Source organism: Lytechinus pictus, chromosome 6 (genome assembly GCF_037042905.1).
Source record: "Lytechinus pictus isolate F3 Inbred chromosome 6, Lp3.0, whole genome shotgun sequence".
Classification (NCBI taxonomy): Eukaryota; Metazoa; Echinodermata; class Echinoidea; order Temnopleuroida; family Toxopneustidae; genus Lytechinus; species Lytechinus pictus.
The window spans coordinates 17218116-17237877 of NC_087250.1; the positions used below are offsets into that span (position 1 = coordinate 17218116).

General features: G+C 35.8%; 1 protein-coding gene across 1 annotated transcript in view; it reads left to right on the forward strand.

Annotated features, from left to right (window-relative positions):
- LOC129263743 (rab11 family-interacting protein 1-like) overlaps positions 1 to 19762 on the forward strand; it is a 35194-nt gene that overhangs the window by 5239 nt on the left and 10193 nt on the right. The window contains exons 2-6 of the mRNA XM_064101074.1: positions 4927 to 5089; positions 9931 to 10072; positions 11517 to 11648; positions 12179 to 12342; positions 18321 to 18439. Of these exons, the coding sequence (XP_063957144.1) occupies positions 5041 to 5089; positions 9931 to 10072; positions 11517 to 11648; positions 12179 to 12342; positions 18321 to 18439 (606 nt within the window). The 5' untranslated portion in view covers positions 4927 to 5040. The remainder of the gene's footprint in view (positions 1 to 4926; positions 5090 to 9930; positions 10073 to 11516; positions 11649 to 12178; positions 12343 to 18320; positions 18440 to 19762) is intronic.

The window sequence follows — 19762 nt, forward strand, 5'->3', positions numbered from 1 at the left end:
CTTTTTGTTTTGTTTTGAAAGAAATAGACCACTCTTTTCCTTTTCTTTCGGCTTCGACTAATAATTTGAATTTATTTTTCTTTAAAAAGAGAGCTCAAACAGGGCCTTTGTAATACAATGTATGTATACAAATCTAAGAAATTGACAACTGATAGAATATATTAAAACTTCATTTTCGTCCTTCTTGATACTTGAAATAAATTGCATACAATTCTACATACATATTTTACACTCAGCTGCTCATTCCTTCTAAAAAAATGTAATCACATGTCCATTGTCTCTCAAATCAAAAGCTACATATTATAACAAATTGTTGAAACAATAGAATACATAAGGAATTGGTGAAACAATCAAATACATCAGAAAAAACACACATATTTTTATTTGGTCAAACAAAGTACAAAATAATTTTTTTATATGTAAAAAAGGACCCCCGTACATACAAAATTACAATACTAAGTTGAAAAAGAGCTTGTAATTTATATCAGAAAAACAAAGAAATACATTAGAAATTACAAAAACAATACTTTAGACAAATTTATTAGGAAATTATCTACATGATGCTGTTTTGATGCCAACTAAATTATATGAATTATCTATCATAATCACCTTCATTTGGCAAAATAAAGAGGCGAGTAATTGTGATTTTCTGTTTGCATAATTAATTAGAATTAATTAGAAGAAATTATTTTAAACAGAATAAGAAAGATTACAAGATGAATTGATGCACATCAATTGAGCCTTCTCTCACCTTTCCATTGATACCTAAATTACTTCATAGGGCTCAAAAACAAAGAAGTTAGAGCCTGTTGAAGACTTGGGTTCAAAATGGTCACAAAAACAAAATGGTCACAAAAATCGGTTCTGTACTCCATTGACTTTACATACAGACAATGACCACAAATTTGGATCAATATGTGCGACTTAAACTGGAATAACTTTATAATTTCTTGATGAAAATTAAAGTTCTTGGTATCATTTTAAAGGTCTTTTTAAGAGCTTTCAAGTGATACCAAATTTATTCATATTTGATGATTTTCATTTTTTTTGTCACATACCTAGTACATGGGATAAAACTTCATTTCCGACATTTCTACGCTCTCGTTGTTATTTTTAAAACAAGAATTCATTTAAAAAATGTAAAAATATTGTGAAAAGACGGAAGAGACTTGCCCGATGTTTACGCCGCCATCTTGTTTCTTATTGTACTTCCCCAACGTTACGGACGCGAGCGTCGCGGTACACGCAGATGAATAGGGAGGACTGCCTGGCTTCATTTAGAGTAAGCCTACGTTAGTAAATGATTTTTACTCTCAAGAAGCCGCCTGGCTAGTCATACTCATACTTCATAAATCTAACTTTTAGTCAAAAAAGAAAAAGATTCAATACAAGAATAAAACAAGGAAAATGGAACGAAATAGATCTAATGTTACATAACTAGGGTCTAGATCTACACTATAATTTGTGATATCTAAACTGCAAACTGTGCAATACACAATAGGTCTAACTAATTTCACTGGAAAAAGTTAATAACGAAAGAGAAATAAACTAGACAGTTTGCAGTTCATCCATGACAAGCCTTGTTTCCATCACTGTCTGTGTGCATTTGTGCGTTATCTCGACTTTGTGCGTTAACTTAACTTTCTGCAAATGCACCACCCCATATATGCACCATTGTTGCCTATGAGATTATGCTTTGATGACCTCATTGGTAAAAGGAGTAGGGCAAAAAGGATGACAACATGGCCTGGAGAAGACAATTGAAGAGAGGGAAACGGGACGTGTTATCATACCAGTGCGGTAAAAATGATGAGGTTAGGGAGTACAATGTAAAACTAAAAGGAAAAGAACTTAACAGACTAACTATTAAACTGGGATAGAGAAGGGGAGAAACTACAGAGGAACGGTCGGTCACCTGCACCTTCCACGAGGACCGGTGGGAATACTTCCTTTGACATATATGTGATGCTGCCTTGGTCACTGTAGAAGCCCTTGGCTGGTAGAACTTGAAGGGTGACCCTATATGGTGAAGGAGGGAGACCCGTGGGTGGTGTGCGGGCAGGGGTCACGTACAGCGGGAGTAATCTCAACCAGTCCTGCTGGCGCTCATAAGCTGCATAGACCCGGGGGGGGGGGGGGCACTTACATTGACGAGTGGATACCATGCGCGTCCACATAAAAAGGATGTCTTTTTCAAGATAGGGCACGTTACGTTCGTAACGTAATAAGGGTGTCAAAAACACTAAAATATTGAAAAAAGGGTATTTCGCTAGGAAAGCTACATGGTTCGGGTAAAATTTGCGAGGGTATAAAAAGACAAAATATATGTTTTATAAACGATGTACTTTTTGCCCCGTCAACACTATGAGTTTGATTTGCGCGATTTGTAGTAGGTTGGGCCGTATACCCAATGATGTAGGTAAAAAGTCTTCATGAATATTCATTAGGTGGACTGGTGATGTCATATCACCACTTGTTCTTTTGTATTTTATTATAAGAAGTTAAAACATTTTTACCAAGAACTAAAACAATAAGATTGAAAACTGGTTAAGTGCATTAGTTATTTATTGCCGCAAATTATTTCATCATAATGGAGACACATCATTTACACATATTTGAAAAAATGAAACAATTATGATTTCATGGAATAACATAAGAAAAGGAAAAGTGGGGATGTGACATCATCATGCCACCTAATGAATATTCATGACGATGTGCACATAACTCTGATGTGGTTTACGGTACACCATGTGAAGTGTTGTAGAAACAGTGGATAGGAGAAGAGAAGAAATGGATAGGCGAGAAAGTGGAGATTTGAGAGTAGAGTATTCTTTCTTGAAAGTAGTCCTGAAAAGGACTGTAAACCAGGAAAGATTGATGAGTTGAGAACAGCTTGAGTAGTAGAGCTAGTGAGGAGATGCTGGCTTGAGTCGGCGAGTAGAGATGATGAGTAGTAGAGAGACTCGACGTTTCGGGCAGGTTGACTGTCCGTCTTCAGGAGTGGTGGCATGACGGACAGTCAACCTGCCCGAAACGTCGAGTCTCTCTACTACTCATCATCTCTACTCGCCGACTCAAGCCAGCATCTCCTCACTAGCTCTACTACTCAAGCTGTTCTCAACTCATCAATCTTTCCTGGTTTACAGTCCTTTTCAGGACTACTTTCAAGAAAGAATACTCTACTCTCAAATCTCCACTTTCTCGCCTATCCATTTCTTCTCTTCTCCTATCCACTGTTTCTACAACACTTCACATGGTGTACCGTAAACCACATCAGCGATTGTACATACCACCATGCAAACCTTCAAACAACATGTGCACATAACTGTTTTCACAAAATATTAATCAACTTTAAAATTCAATAACTTCAATATCTGTTATCCGATTTCGATGAATTTTTCATCATTTTGCTCTGTGAATTTTACTCTGTTTATTTAGATATATTTTCAGCCCATACCATCCATATATATATTTTCCTACTTTATCAATATTAAAGCGTAACTTAAATTTATTTCATTTTAGACAATAAATGACAAAGTATGCAAAGTTACTATGATTAAAGTTGAGGCAAATGTTTAGACCAGATTTTGCAAAACATATATCAAATTTCTGTATAGTCAAACAGTCCTCATAGAGTTGACTTACAGGAAAAGAATAATCATTTTTTTTTAATTAAGAAAATTGTCTCCAAATGGTCAAGACTATATAAATCGGAATATAATGAAACAATTGAATAAATTATAAGAGATGGTACAGGTCTACAATGTCTCATTATGGTCAAATGAAAGTTTTCACAAACAGAAATGATGTCAGAATCATTGCATTTGTTGAGAGACTTTAATATTCAGTAGACATTAGATAGGTCTGGTGGGTGTTAGTAATGACAAAATATGACTTTAACAACTGGTGATCCTTTCTTAAGGAACTACATGTAATTCAGTGCTATTAAAAATGGAAATTTGTTTTTAATACAGTACCATTTAAAACCAGTGGTTCATTAATTACATGTACATGTATGAATAGCTTTGTGAAGCATACACCTCATTTGATTACAGGTATCAATTTGAATCAAATTAAAGTGTTCCTTAGGTGGTTTCAAACCGCCTCGATCACAAGAATCCCCGTTAAATTACGAGAACATTTTTAGGCTAAAAAATACCCATTAATTATTCCTGCATTCACACCGCCCCAAAACATACACTTCGGGATAAATTCCTGAAGTTAGGAGCATGCGCAGTATGGTCTAATAAGCAGGCAAGGCGCGAGATTCAAAACCACTAGCCCAGCAGCCACCCACGGCGCCCGCGCCCAACGACACGCTGGGCTAAAAGTTCCCGTAAATTGCTTTCACATTGCCAAAATACCTGCGACCTTGGAAAAATCCCCGCGAAAGTTCTCGTAATTTCGCCAAGTACCTACTATTTAGCGGGTATTTTCTTTCGGGGAAATTACGCGTAGTTTGCTTTCACATTACCAAAATACCTGGTATTTTCAGATCGGGGTAAATTTCCCGATCAGAGAATACCTGGAACTGGCGAACTTCGAGGCGGTCTGAGACCACCTCTTGACTGCATGATTACCCTCTTACAAAACAAACTGAAATCATGCTTGATCTTTATGTACACAAGCCCCCCTTCCCCGGATACTAATTCATGTACAATGTATGGACCAAAGTAGCCCAAACAGGTCTGTCACTCCAAACACCTAATTCCACCCCTCCTCCCCCTTCATTTTAAACTCTTTTGTGTATCATGTTTACATTCAAACAGCTTAGATTTCTTTTTTGGGGGGCTGCAGCATGATTAATAATGAATGAACTGCCAGCAACTTTCTGCCTCTTTGCAGCATTTGTACTTGATACTGCACTTCATGTTGTTACATATTGACACTACATTTTTTTATTACACCTACACACATACTGTACAGCTTCTTATCGGTTTGCTTCAACAAAAGACTTCTACTACCTGTTCTACGCTATGAGGCTACCTGGTGGGCCCGTCACTGTGTGTTCTGTATGAATGGTTCAGAACGGTGCTCAAAATGTCGCTTACTTCTCCCTCATTACCTGGGAATATATGCAGAGTTGTAGGTAAGTTGGGCTCTGTTTTCAAATGTATTTTCTTCATGTGGTTTTATGTAAAGCAATGTGGTGAAGCTACAGAAGAGCCTCAGAAAATATTGATAGAAATTGTGATATGAATAATGATAATTAACACTTGTCTATTGTATCTTGAAATTTGGTAACGACAAGTTTCCAAGACCTGGAGGAATGATCTTTTGTTCACTCATCCTCTAAGTAATGGAACAGATTTCTGAGACATTAAAAAAAAAACTTCATATGTTCTGTTCCCTTAGAATTTATGGAAGAGCGCCTTGAGCACTCAACAGAGTGGATTTGGCACGGTATCATTATTATTATTATTATTACTATTATAACTATTGATATTATTATTATTGTTGTTGTTGTTGTTGTTGTTGTTGTTCTTCTTCTTATTATTATTAAGATCACAAACAAGACAGTAGTAAAATCCAGTACCGATGAAACACAGAGCAAGAATGATATGACCTTGATAATGATAGTGATGAAACGAAAAAATTATATGATTTTTTAACATAATGTAAGGTACAATAGTTCCATTCCTGTTAGAAGTTATAAGTTGAAAGAAAAAAATCCCCCAAAACAATTATCACTTTACTTTGTAAATCTTCAGTCACAATTCCCAAAATAATCACATTTTTCGATTGTAAACAAACAATACCACAACCCAATAATGAGTCATTTACATAGTTTACATGGTTCAGTGATGAAGCATGAACTTGGAAATATTGCAACCATTTTTAGATAGTCTATTATAAGGAGCAGACCATGTCTACATGTAGAACCAATTTTTTTTACACAAAATAATATATAGGGCAATTCCATAGGTTGGTGGACATGAGCTCAATGTGTCTTTGTACATATAGCCCATCTGAACCGTAACATGAGTAACCACTTTATCTGCACCCCTAGTAAAAACCATGTGTTCTTTATTTTTTAATTATATACAAATTTGTCTCCCTAATATACTTCTTTGAAATGGATATAATCAACTTTCATAAAAGCCTTGCATGAGGACACTTTTCACTTATGTCCACTTATCATTTTTTGCATGTCCAAATCATGTAACATGAGTAACCGACACATTTCAAAGATTTGCCAGGAGCATAATGAAATTTCCCAAGTTTTGTTTTTATACAAAGGATAGTCAGACTGCGTACTATGTTGTGATAAAGAGATGTTTAGTTCCTATCAATAATAATGGAGTTACAGCTCCAAGTATTCATGAGTCAGTTTATATGAATTTGTACATATTTCAAGTATCTCAACAATGAATCAGCCAGAGCAGTGGTTGTAGTACATGTACATTGTACATACATTGAACCCAATTGAGCTTCAGGAAATATTTTGTTACCGGTCCAAAAAAAGTAAGTATTGCCTTTACAGTCCTGGGATTTCTTTCATTTGTGTATTTAAGTTTTTATTGAAGTATAAAATCATCAGGAATCACAATATTTACAAACAACATGATAAAACATAAAATTATGGAACATGAGAGGGGGAGGCAGATAATGTTATAAAGTAAAACATGATGAAGTTTTCCAGAGGGAAGATCTGGGATGGGAAAAAAAATGACCGACAAACTACAGTAAAAAAAATAAGATAACAGGCATAGAGTCCTGGGATTTCTAATTCATGGCACATTTATAAATTAAGGAAATGGAAAAAATAATAAATCACAATAATAAAGTCTACATGTAATGCAAATTTCTATGGTTGCATGTATGTCAAACATAAGTTGGTTCCTTTTTTGTGCAACCTACCTGTCTTATACTAGATCATGTTATTGACCTATTCCCTACCCAGGCTACCTGGTTGGGTGAGAAAGGGTCTAAAAACTTTGTATTTTTGTACTATTTCTCAATCTTGCATTGTACATGCTGTCTTGTTTTTGATGAAGTGCCTAATAAAATAATAATAATAATAATAAATTCTTAAAAGTCATCTTGCCATATTTACAAAGGGAGTTGTTATTAGTTAAACAAAACAGAATCTAACAGGGATTTTTTTCATTTTTGCAGGTGAAGTCATACTTCATCAGCGAACCATTATATGACTCATTTTTTGTGTGTGGTATAATTTTATTGTGTATTTACAATTGAAGAAAATGTAATTATGGAGGGAAGATTTGATGAAGATTGCAAAGTGAAGCGATATCTTTTCCTATTTATTATTTTGCAGTTCATACTACATTACATGTACATGTAGGCATACAGTTTGTACACTGTACATCTCTGAACCTCTTTTTCTCTTTCTATTTCTGGTCGCTCCCCCCCTCTCTCTACCTCTTTTATACATAAAAATGTATAGTGAAGTTTTAATTTTCAATACAGTGCAACTATAATAACCCTTGTGAGCTTCATGCATTTTGATATAACGTAAACCGGGTATATAAAAGTTCTGGGAAAACATTGCTTGCTCAGTTTTATTAAAGTTCCGATCATTCCTAGTACTTGTTATCATAATCTTGTGCAAGCCCAAAATGTAAACATTGCTCATCAGTCTTGGGAAATACACTGTACTATGTACCTTTATGTATGCAGACAATTGTTTACATACTGTAAATAAAAATCTATGAAGGTCAGTGTATCAACAAATTTATGTTTATTCACACATGCCGAATGGTATTATTTGTAAAGTGTTGGAAGTGTGAATTCCAGCTGATGTGACAGAGAGAAGGAGGGGAGAGAGAGAGAGAGACAAGGAAGGGGGGGAGCAGAAAGAGGTGGGTGCATGGGGGGGGGGGGGTAGAGATGGGGGAGGGGGGAGGGAGAACAAGTGGAAGGGGTATGACTGAGAGGAAAGGAAAGGACTCAATACGTATCTCAGTAGTTAACATGAAAATTGTTGAATAGATTAATGATCTAGATTATGATGAAGTTATTAATATTATGATTAAAAGCTACTGTTATCATCATGAATATCACAGTAACTAGGAACAGATTTGTTGAAAAAATATTGGTGTTTACAGTGTTACATGTACCTTTCTTTTTTTACATGGAACTTGATAGAATTGACAGCTCACTGAATTAAACAAAATAGGGGAAAGGGGAAACAACAGCAAAAATTAACACCCCCTTAAAAATGAAAAAAAAAGTATGGAAATACATGAAGACACTTGAATCTATTTGATCAAAGCTTTAGAAAGAAAACTTGTCATAATTTTTTACACACATATCAAAATACAGGATCTAAGATATTGTCAAGTAAAAAATAACCAGCATATTTGATTTCAATGAAATCATATTTCACTATCCTTCTTTTCAATAACAAAGCGCTAGTGTGTCTGGACATGTGTGTTACAATAACATAACAATAAAAATGATAAGAATGTATAATAGATGATAATGAGAATGATAATAGCAATCATGATAGCAATCATTATAATAATAGCAATCATTTAAAAAAAAGTAAGACAAATTTTATCCCAATTTTATAGTGTGTGGCAAAAATAGTCAATCATGACTTTAATACAGTGTATTGCAAAATACAAACAAGGAATGGAATGGATGAAATAGTAATAATAAAAACATGTTAAGTATAATGTTTATATAGTATAATACTAAATAGTTTTCATAATCAAAACAAAAACAATGAAACTAAGAACAAATACATAATTATGATGTAATACTGGTTTATGTAAAACACAAATCACAACTACTTTACCAACTAACATCAGTTTAGATTTGAGATCAATCACAAACTTTTGTGAGTTGTAAAGAGTTGTAATCAATCACAGCACATTGTTAAGCAGGATTCAGGGGATCGTTAAAAAATATGAAACAAAATGTTTTTTTTAACTGACAATTGAAACTGAAATTCTTACATAATTGGCCCAAATCAATTTTTGTCTGTGTAAATCAAAGAGGCAACTGTATGAACAGTAATCCTCCCTAGGGTTCTGTCATGGACGGAAATCCCAGTGGGGCAGCATCCCCCCTACACAAAATAGAAGGGGGGACACAATATCAAATGTCCCCCCTACTATTTTGGGTCTTTTATGATGGAAAAAATACATCATTCAAAATCGGAAGAAATCATGTATTTTGGACGAGATGACCTTACTTTTTGGGTGATAACCTCTTTTTTGCTTGTCAAATTTTCCAGCCCCTTGTCCCCCCTACATGTACCTTTGTGGAGAGATTTCCGCCCTTGGGTTCCGTAACACAAATCAATGCGATAGATCATACAGTTGATTTTCACAACCGATTTTGCATGGTGGACAATGTAATCAAACACAGAATTCAGATCTGGGCCCTGTCTTTAATACAAAGAGTTGTGATTTATCCGATCAATCTCAACTATGGAAAGCCAGCAACCCCAATATCTACCACTCATGTTCAAAATATTTTCTAGATATGATGTACATGTATTCATACATGTATTCATACATACATGTATGAATACATCATATCGATATGAACAATGTATTCATTGTTCTGTTGAAGACTCGGTGTAATTCTCTTCGTAATTCTCTCTATTACAAAGGACATTGTGCAAATTTCCGAAAGAAAAATTATGACATTGAAGGATTTCCATTTACAGCTGAGGTTAATTGAATCAATTGTAACTCTTTGTGTTACGTGACCCTGGTGGGTGTTTCATAAAGCTGTTTGTAAGTTAAGAGCGACTGGTGAACCTTTCTTTCGTGCTAAATAATCACCAATGAACATTAAATGGTGAATATCATTTACCATGAGAAAGGATCACTGGTCTTAAAGTCACTCTTACTTTATACAAGCAGCTTTTATTATGGAATGGCTCAGGTTTGTGTTTGTGATAATATTTTTCAATATGAATGATTTTTACACTTGTGTCCTTTTTGCACTTAGCCCACCAAGCCAGGGACCTTATATACAAGGGAAAGGAAGACTCCAATAATGCCTTTGTGACGTTTACTCTCAACAAAAATAAATTTGCTACCTCAGTCTTGGAGAAGATTCAGACACCAGTATGGAATGAAGAGTGTGAATTGTAAGTTAAATGTTTGCTCAATAATTTTGGTTTATCATAGTTAACAATATTTATTTATTTATTTATTTATTCATTTATTTATTTATCAAAATATCTTTATACAGGATAACAAGCTCAGATTGACTGTTTTTCAGCATGGTCCTTAGGTTCTATACAAGTAATGAATGAATTCATTAACATAAAAAATCAGAATTATCACGAAAGAGTACATATTCAATTTTTGAGGAATTGATGAAATGAAAATTGTTATCCTGTAGACTTCACAATAACAGTAAATATATAAGGTGTATGATAACTATTAAAGGTGTATTATATATACTACATATTTTTTGTGCCCATATGTTTTCTTTATTTTGCTTCAAGAGAGTATATTGTTGTGAATTTATTGTACCACTGTACCAGTACATATATTATAATACACTTTGTTCAGAAATCAGGAAGTCAAAGTGTTTGTGATCAGTATTCAAGTCTGGAAATTCATGAAAATATAAAACCAAAGCAAAGTACATGTACCCAAGCCTATCTATACTAGATTCCCTATTTTTCTAACATTTCAATGAGAATCACACAATTTAGGAGGAAGACAGAATTTCACAGAAAATGCAATGTTCCAGGCTCAAAAAATTGAATTACGGTAAATACATTGAAATCCAAAACAAAGCTATACATGTACATGGAAAATCTGCCCTTGTCAATAAATTAGTGTACAATAAAGCTATTTAACTCAATGCTCGGATCTGTGATCATGCAAATTATAGTACTTGTTGAGATTCAGTACTTACAATTTCACAAGTAGAGTAGTGCATTTTCAGTGATTTGTTAACTTCGGTGATTAGGTAATTTCTTAAAATGTAACATATTTGGATAAAGTGTACACTACCAAAAATTGATGAAACAGACACAACCTTTATTGGATATATATTTGACCTACCACCCCAAAACCACCAATAAGTCACCAGGTAAAGATTCTCTGTAAATAGCCAAAAAGAAATTTAGTCTCCAAAAACCGAAAAAAATAAAAAATAGCTCATCTGAAAGAACAATTCTTCTTCTTCATACTGTGAAAATTTGAAGTCATGAAGTTGAATAAAAGAAAAGATAAAGTAATTTATTGGACACTTTTTTTTCGGACTGCTTGGAAGTTTCACTGAGATTACACAGTATGCACATCTCATGCTTGAGTGAACCCCAAACTTCAAACCTTGTTTTCTCCTTTTTTTTAAAGCTCTGGCTGAATTTCCTCTGCATTCAATCAAGTACTTGTAATGGTTATTGTTGGTCAATTTTAACGTATTATATATCATTTTAAAGCTTAGGAAGTGAATTTTCAAGCTCAATGAAAATCTCTTTATTCATTTTGGTTGACTAATTGTTGGTTTTGGGGTAGCTGTTCACATATGATGTTTTCTTTTCTTTTTTCTTTTTTTTTGGGTGTGTTTTGCAGTGTAATAGCAGACCAAGGTGGAACTTTAGAACTAGTAGTCTGCCATTCAGACTTTCTGCGAGAACGATTTCTTGGCCGAGTAGAGATTTCACTTAGTGCTATAGCTGCATCCTATGGAAAAAGCATAAAAAAGTAAGTACAATTTAACCCTGGTCCCTGGAGATGCTTTATTAGCTGTTTGTAATGTTATTTAATGTGGAAGCACTGTGGTGTAGCGGTTCTGACTCTTGCCTTGTAATCAGAGGGTCGTGTGTTCGAATCCCACCATGGTCTAGCGTCCTTTGGCAAGGCGTCAATCCACAATTTGCCACTCTCCACCCAGGTGTTAAATGGGTACCCGGTAGGATGCGAAAGCCTATGTAGTATGCCTAGCAATTGAGTCTTGGAACTCTTGTTGGAATGCTCCCCAGGGAGTGGAGAAGGTGCATACATTGTATGCGGGCATGCAAGGATCCGATGACCGGGGTAATAATATATCTGTAAAGCGCTTAGAGACGTCGTTCCGATGTGTTAAGCGCTATATAAATGCGGAATATTATTATTATTATTATGCCTGGAAAATGGAGTGCTAAAATATGAGACGAAATGTTAATGTGTATTAACTTGTTGTGTAAGTTTAAAGGTCAATTAAAAAAGTCTTGTTTTCGCTTCTCCCTTCCTAGATGGTACAAGTTGCAGCCGAAAAAGGGCAAGGAAGCCAAGAAAATAGGTGACAGGGGTCAACTAGAGGTCACAGTTCAAATCTTGTACAGGGAAGATATAGGTCAGCAACAGGTCAAAGGTCAAGAGAAGAAACCAGCGTTACTCAACATTTTACCCTCCCCAGGTATGCAGGATAAATCAAATGATGCACAGGTGTGAGTGTGTGTGTTGCGATGCAGTGCTCTCGCAGCTATTTTAAAGAAGCACAAGGCTTACTCAGTGCTTTTGCACAACATTTAGAATACCAAGATGGCTGCATTATGGCAAACATCACAAGCCTATGCATTATTTGCATTATAACATGCTAGTAGACCAATTAGTTACAACCCTAATTTGTTCTATCTTTGTGGTCACCATAGAATTATACCATCTGGTTGTAGACCAAGTAGATACAACTCTATTTTTTCTTATCTTTGTTGATACTGTAGAATTCGACCATTTGCTAGTATACCAAATAGATACGAACATATTGTTTGTCCTATCTTTGAGCCTACCATAGAATTAGACCATTTAGTCCAGTAGATATGTGAAAAAGATGCTCAAATCTGGCAGAAAGTGTGAAATTTGGCATACTGGGGGATTTTTGGGCGCTGATTTCAAAAATTGCCGGCCCCAAGCGATTTGACCATCGGGTCGGCCGCCATTTTGAAATCCAAGATGGCCACCCTGATAAATCATTAAATGTCAATTTCTTGAGTTTTACATGACATGTGACACTGAAATTTGGCATATAGGGGTATTTTGAAGCACTGATTTCAAATATTGCCGGCCCCCAGCAATTTGACCATTTGGTCGGCGGCAAAATGGCTGCCATCTTGAAATCCAAGATGGCCGCCATGATATATAATTGCAATCATTTTCTCGAGTTTTATATGAACTGCGGTATAAAAATTTGGCATATAGGCTTAATTTGGGTGCTGATTTCAAATATTGCCGGCCCCAAGTTATTTGACCAACGGGCGGCCGCCATTTTGAAATCCAAGATGGCCGCCCTGAGAAATCATTAATGTCACTTTCTTGAGTTTTACATGACGTGTGACACTGAAATTCGGTATGTTGGGGTATTTCTAGGCACTGATTTCAAATATTGCCGGCCCCCAGCAATTTGACCATTTGGTCGGCGGCTAAATGGCCGCCATTTTGGAATCCAAAATGGCCGCCATGAAAAATCATTAAATGTCATTTTCTTGAGTTTTACATGATATGTGACACTGAAATTTGGCATATTGGCTTAATTCGGGGTGCTGATTTCAAATATTGCCGGCCCCAAGTGATTTGACCATCGGGTCGGCCGCCATTTTGAAATCAAAGATGGCCGCCATGAGAAATCATTAATGTCATTTTCTTGAGTTTTACATGACGTGTGACACTGAAATTTGGCATAGGCCTATAGGGGTATTTTTAGGCTCTGATTTCAAATATTGCCGGCCCCCAGCAATTTGACCATTTGGTCGGCGGCTAAATGGCCGCCATTTTAAAATCCAAGATGGCCACCATGAAAAATCATTAAATGTCATTTTCTTGAGTTTTACATGATATGTGACACTGAAATTTGGCAAATAGGGGTATTTTGAGGCACTGTGATCTGACCATCAGTTCAGCGGCAAGATGGCTGCCATGAAAAACCATATCAAAATAATTTTCTTGGATTTTACATTATATATGACACCAAACTTTGACATACATTCTGTATGTACGTGGCACTGATTTTTGCCGGCCACCAGCAATGTAACCACCGGGTTTCGGCAAAATGACCGCCATGAATTAAAAGCAATGATAATTGTCTTGAGTTTTACATGAACTCTGACCCTGAAAGTTGTCATATAGGCATATATTTAGGCACTGATTATGGTCAGACCCCTGTTTGGTTGCCATTTTGAAATACAAGATGACCGCCATGAAAGATAATTTGCTCAAGTCTTACGTATGGCCTTCAACACTGAATTTGGAGAAAAACTTGATCTTTGCATCTTTGATCAATAAAAAAACATATAAATAGATGCTATTTTGAATTCCAATATGGTTATCAAGTTTGAATGATGTACAACATTATAATGGTGAGTAAAACCCATTGTATTGGCACTGAAAAAAATCCAACACAACCACATCTTTGTCCGTTGCAAGGATTATAATACTTTGGCACCCTTAATTGCTGATATAGATGTTACGTAAGTATGAAGCACCATGAATACACAAACCAGCTAGCTTCTTCTGCAGTTACACATTTGAAGTGGCTTTGGTTGAATAATAACCATCCGGAACAATCATTTTCTGTTGAGAGGCAGTAAATTTTTTCTTTGAGTTTTATATGATCTGCAGTATTGCACGTTGACATATCGACGGAGTGCGGGGTGCTCAGGGTGATCCCCTGAGTCAGAAGCAAAATGTCAGCCATCTTGAAATCCAAGATGGCTGCCATTAAAAAAGATCATTATAAAAAATCACTTTATCTAGTATCACGTAATGTATTATTTTAAAATTTGACATCTAGGGATATTGAAATTGCCCCCAGTAATCTGTCCAATATATATGCTGCAAAATGGCCACCATCTTGAAATCTAGAGAGGATCGACTGACATGAAAATTCATTAAAATCATTTTCTTGGTTTTAAATAATTTGAGGCACTACATTTTAGACATACAGGCAGGTTTTTGGCCTGCTGGTTTCAGAATATTGCTCCAATAATTGTGATATTTTATTACAAAATCGACATGATGAAAACTGCTCCAGACTTGAAGTACTGATGGTTATATAGTGGTATGATGATGATGATGATGAATTAATGTTAATGATGGGTGATAATAATACATATTTTATTGTTCAAAATATAATTCAGTAACAGAAATGCTCCGAAAATTTATTTTGCCCATACCCTGTAGATCGTGAGCCCGGCAGCAACTTAGCAGCGCCACATCGGACGTTGCTCTATCCCTTAAAAAGGGAAGTTCAACCCAGAGAAAATTTTGTTGTAAAAACACAAGAAAATATGATATAAAAAAGATATTGCTAAATCCATCTAAGATATCAGAATCTTAAGTTTTTGATTTGTGACGTCATATACTGTACGAGCAGCTGCCCCATTATGTTGTGTGATATAAAATGCATAAATGGTTCATCATGGGTGATTTTTTTCTTTCTGGAGCGGGTGTGAAATCATTTGTTTGTTGATATGCTGAGGGTTCAATTTTTTTTTTAGGAGGCTACATTTCATTGATTTTTGTACTATAAGAAACATGGGGGAACTGCTTGCATCTGACGTCACAAATACACTAAATGAAATTCCAATAGCTTTTTAAATATTTGATGGAATTTCCTCAAACCTTCAATGTCTTTTTTAATTATTTATTATGTTATTGTTTCAATAAACTTTTTGTCAGGGTGAACTTCCCCTTTAATTCGTTGACCGCCAAACAGGGTAGAAGTAACTCCCCTCTTTTAACATCGTTTGGTCTGATGCTGTCGGAGCTTGATCTCCCGATTGTGAGGCGAACATGCTCCCATTGTCAGATTGTCGAACACACGATGGTTATCAATTGAATCGTTCTAAAGTAATTCCTGGAGATCTGTAAGATTCACTGTCAACCGCCTAGCATATGATTGATAGCAATAATAAATGGATTACCATCAGTTATACCATACATGAATTTTGATTCGTGCTATCATATCGTACTTATTTTCCCCCACAATAATCAATATTTAGAACTAAGCTAGGTAATCATGTCCTTTGTGTCATGATGGGTCATATGGGAATTTAAAATGGCAGGTAAAGTGTGTTATGTGTAATATGTTCATTATTTATCCATATTTGAAATTAACATACAATACAAGTTTTTGCTTCATAATACCAATTTACAGTGTCACAGGTAATGTAGAATTCAGGAAAACATTTTTGAAAGATATTTCGTAGTAGCCATCTAAGATTTCAAAGTGGCGGTCATTTTTCAGCTGACCCGGTGGGTCAATCACTGGGGCAGCAATATTCTAAAACCAGCAGGCCAAAACCTGCCTGTATGTCTAAAATGCAGTGCCTCAAATTATTTAAAACTCAAGAAAATTAGTTTAATGAATTTTCATGACAGTCGATCCTCTCTAGATTTCAAGATGGTGGCCATTTTGCAGCATAACTATTGGACATATTACTGGGGGAAATTTCAATACCCCAAGATGCCAAATTTCAAAATAATACCTACGTCATAATTATGATACTTGATTTTTTTAATGATTTTTTAATGGCAGCCATCTTGGATTTCAAGATGGCTGCCATTTTGCAGCTGAGGTATCAAGGGCCTAAAACATTTCCCATAAACTCGTGTGTTAAAGAGGCGCTCAAAAAAAAAAAAAAATAGGGATGAAATTCGAGAATTGGATGTTTACTACCTGTCCAGTGGATAGGATATATGTCTGACTTTCCATATCTGACCAGAAAAGGGTACCTCGACCAGCTCATTTTAAAAATAAATCGGCATTTATGAAGACTACACCTGACAGGATCAAATTCATCACTTGAGACAGTAAAATGGCAATACTTCTCCCGCCAGTATAAAAATAGTTCCAAAGTGGTGATATATCTTCCCAATTTGAAAAAAGGAAGTTCAGTAAAGTTACCCTCCCTAGAATAAGTGTTAGATTATCAATCATTTTCATTCATTTTTGAATCAGCAATATCAAAATTAAAAATTGAAAATTAAATGGGTTGGCTCGAATGAATATATTTGGCCCGTATAACCCTGACTCAGGGGATCAGATCGCTGAGGGCCAGCAATATTTGAAATAAGCTCCCCACACTACTTCTATATGTCAAAAGTGCAATACCGCAGATCATATAAAACTCAACAAAATAATTGAAATATTTCTAAGGCAGCCAGCTTCGAATTCAAGATGTGGGCCATTTTTCCGCCGACCAATTGTCAGATTGCTTGGAGCCAGCAATTTTTTTAATGAACTCACCCAGATACCGATATACTACACATTTCAGGGGCACATATTATGTAAAATTCAAGAAAATGAGTTCAATGATTTTTCATGGCGGCCATCTTGGATTTCAAATGGCGGCTGACCCGATGGTCAAATCGCTTGAGGCCGGCAATATTTAAAATCAGCACCCCGAATTTAGCCTATATGCCAAATTTCAGTGTCACATATCATGTAAAACTCAAGAAAATGACTTTTAATGATTTTTTATGGCGGCCATCTTGGATTTCAAAATGGCGGCCATTTAGCCGCTGACCAAGTGGTCAAATTGCTGGGGGCCCGCAATATTTAAAATCAGTGCCTAAATATTACCCAACACACCAAATTTCAGTGTCACACGTCATGTAAAACTCAAGAAAATGACATTAATGATTTCAAAATGGCGGCCATCTTGGATATCAAAATGGCGGCCGACGCGATGGTCAAATCACATGGGGCCGGCAATATTTAAAATCAGCACTCCAAATTAAGCCTATATGCCAAATTTCAATACAGCAGTTCTTAAAAAACTCGAGAAAATGATTGCAATAATATATCATGGCGGCCATTTTGCCGCCGACCAAACGGTCAAATTGCTAATGGGCGGCAATATTTGAAATCAGTGCCTCAAAATACCCCTGTATGCCAAATTTCAGTGTCACATGCCATGTAAAACTCAAGAAATTGACATTTAATGATATTTCATGGCGGCCATCTTGGATTTCAAAATGGCGGCCGACCCGATGGTCAAATCGCTTGGGGCCGGCAATTTTTTAAATCAGCGCCCAAAAATACCCCTGTATGCCAAATTTCACACTTTCTGCCAGATCCGAGCATCTTGGCCATTTTTTGTCACATAACCGCTCCACTAATTTGCTGGTATACAAAGAAGATACAGCCCCACTTTTGTTTTATCTTTGTTAATACTGTAGAGTTGGACCATCTGCTAGTAGACCAAGTAGATACAACCCTAATTTATATTTGTCTTTGTGGCTACCATAGAATAGACCAACTGCAAAACAGTAGACCAAGAAGATGCAAACCTGTTTTGTTTTTCTTATATTTGTGGCTACCATATTATTAGACCATCTGCGAGTAGACCAAGTAGATACAAACCTAATTTGTTTTTTTTATCTTTGTGGCTACCATAGCATGGAGAAGAAGACAGTCCGGTACATCTCCAGAGACAAAACGAAAAGATTCAAGAAAAGATTCGACAAATGAAGACTACTTCTATGACATCAACAGAGAACTACAGTTTAATGATCCAGTAAGCATGTCATTTACTTTTCATTCATCGAAATCTAATTTCTTCATTCTGCTCAACCGTTTGCACATTAAAGAACCTACTTCTCCATTCGAAAAGAGTAGTGTATTTTCTTTTTCCTGGTGAAGTAGGTATTAGTTTTTTATTTACTCTGTTTACTTTGTGATTCAGTCCATTGATCATTTCAGTAATATTGGCCCGAATTCACAAAGGTGGTTTTGAAAACCCACGGTTGAGTCCATGGTTTATGCAGATTTCCTGTGTAAATTACGCTTAATTTAGCGTGTATCAGGCGCGTGTATAAAAAATGTCAAATGCTGATGTGCACTTTTGTCACAATGCGCCAAATTGACACCTGCTGCTGTGGTTATCCATGCTATTTTATTCATGAGTCCATTGTTTTTATTCATGAGTCCACTCGTCAAACAGTGGACTCATGAATAAAATAGCGTATCTAACCATGGTATTACAGGCGTCAATTTGGCGCACTGTGACAAAAGCGCGCAACAGCATTTGACATATTTTATACACGCGCCCGATATGCGCTAAATTAAGCGTAATTTATACAGGAAATCTGCATAAGCCATGGACTCAACCGTGGGTTTTCAAAACCACCTTTGTGAATTCGGGTCATTAAGGCCAAGGGAAAAAACCATACCATTCAAAATAACTTTAAGGATTAATATGAAGACACTCATTGGACACATTTTGTTCGTATTGTTGTTAATCCTCAATGGATCCATCCATTCTGCTCAATGATTAAGCAATATTGACTGGCCTTGGGGCAGTACGACATATATCACCCAAACTAGATTTATATCGCCCAATGCGTTTGTTTATAAACTGGTTCCAGCCAGATTTCTCAAATACTGAAACTAGTGATCAAAATTGGCTCCTACTGCGCAAGCGCACTAGCAGAAATTGGCCAATACTGCCCTCTGTTTTGTACAGGATTCCTATGGGCAAAGCCCGGGGAGGGCAACATGGCAAATGTTTACCTCGTCGGTCTCGGATTGAAAGTAGCGAGCGAAAATATGACTTTTATTTATCTGCTAAAATACCTTGTATATAGGTAATAATATATGATATTTCACTATGATGTAGGCCTATTATTCACACAACTTTCAGTCTATTGTAGAGGTTGGTATTTGATATATATTTATATTTCCCTCTAATCCCACATCTCAGTTTTCTATTATGACTCTCATTCCTTCTATTATGACTCTTAGTTCTTTTGAAAGATTCTTGATATTTTGTTTATAAAATATTAGATTGCCCTCTTTTTTCACACATACTGTAGGCCTTCTATTCATAAGACTCTGTCCT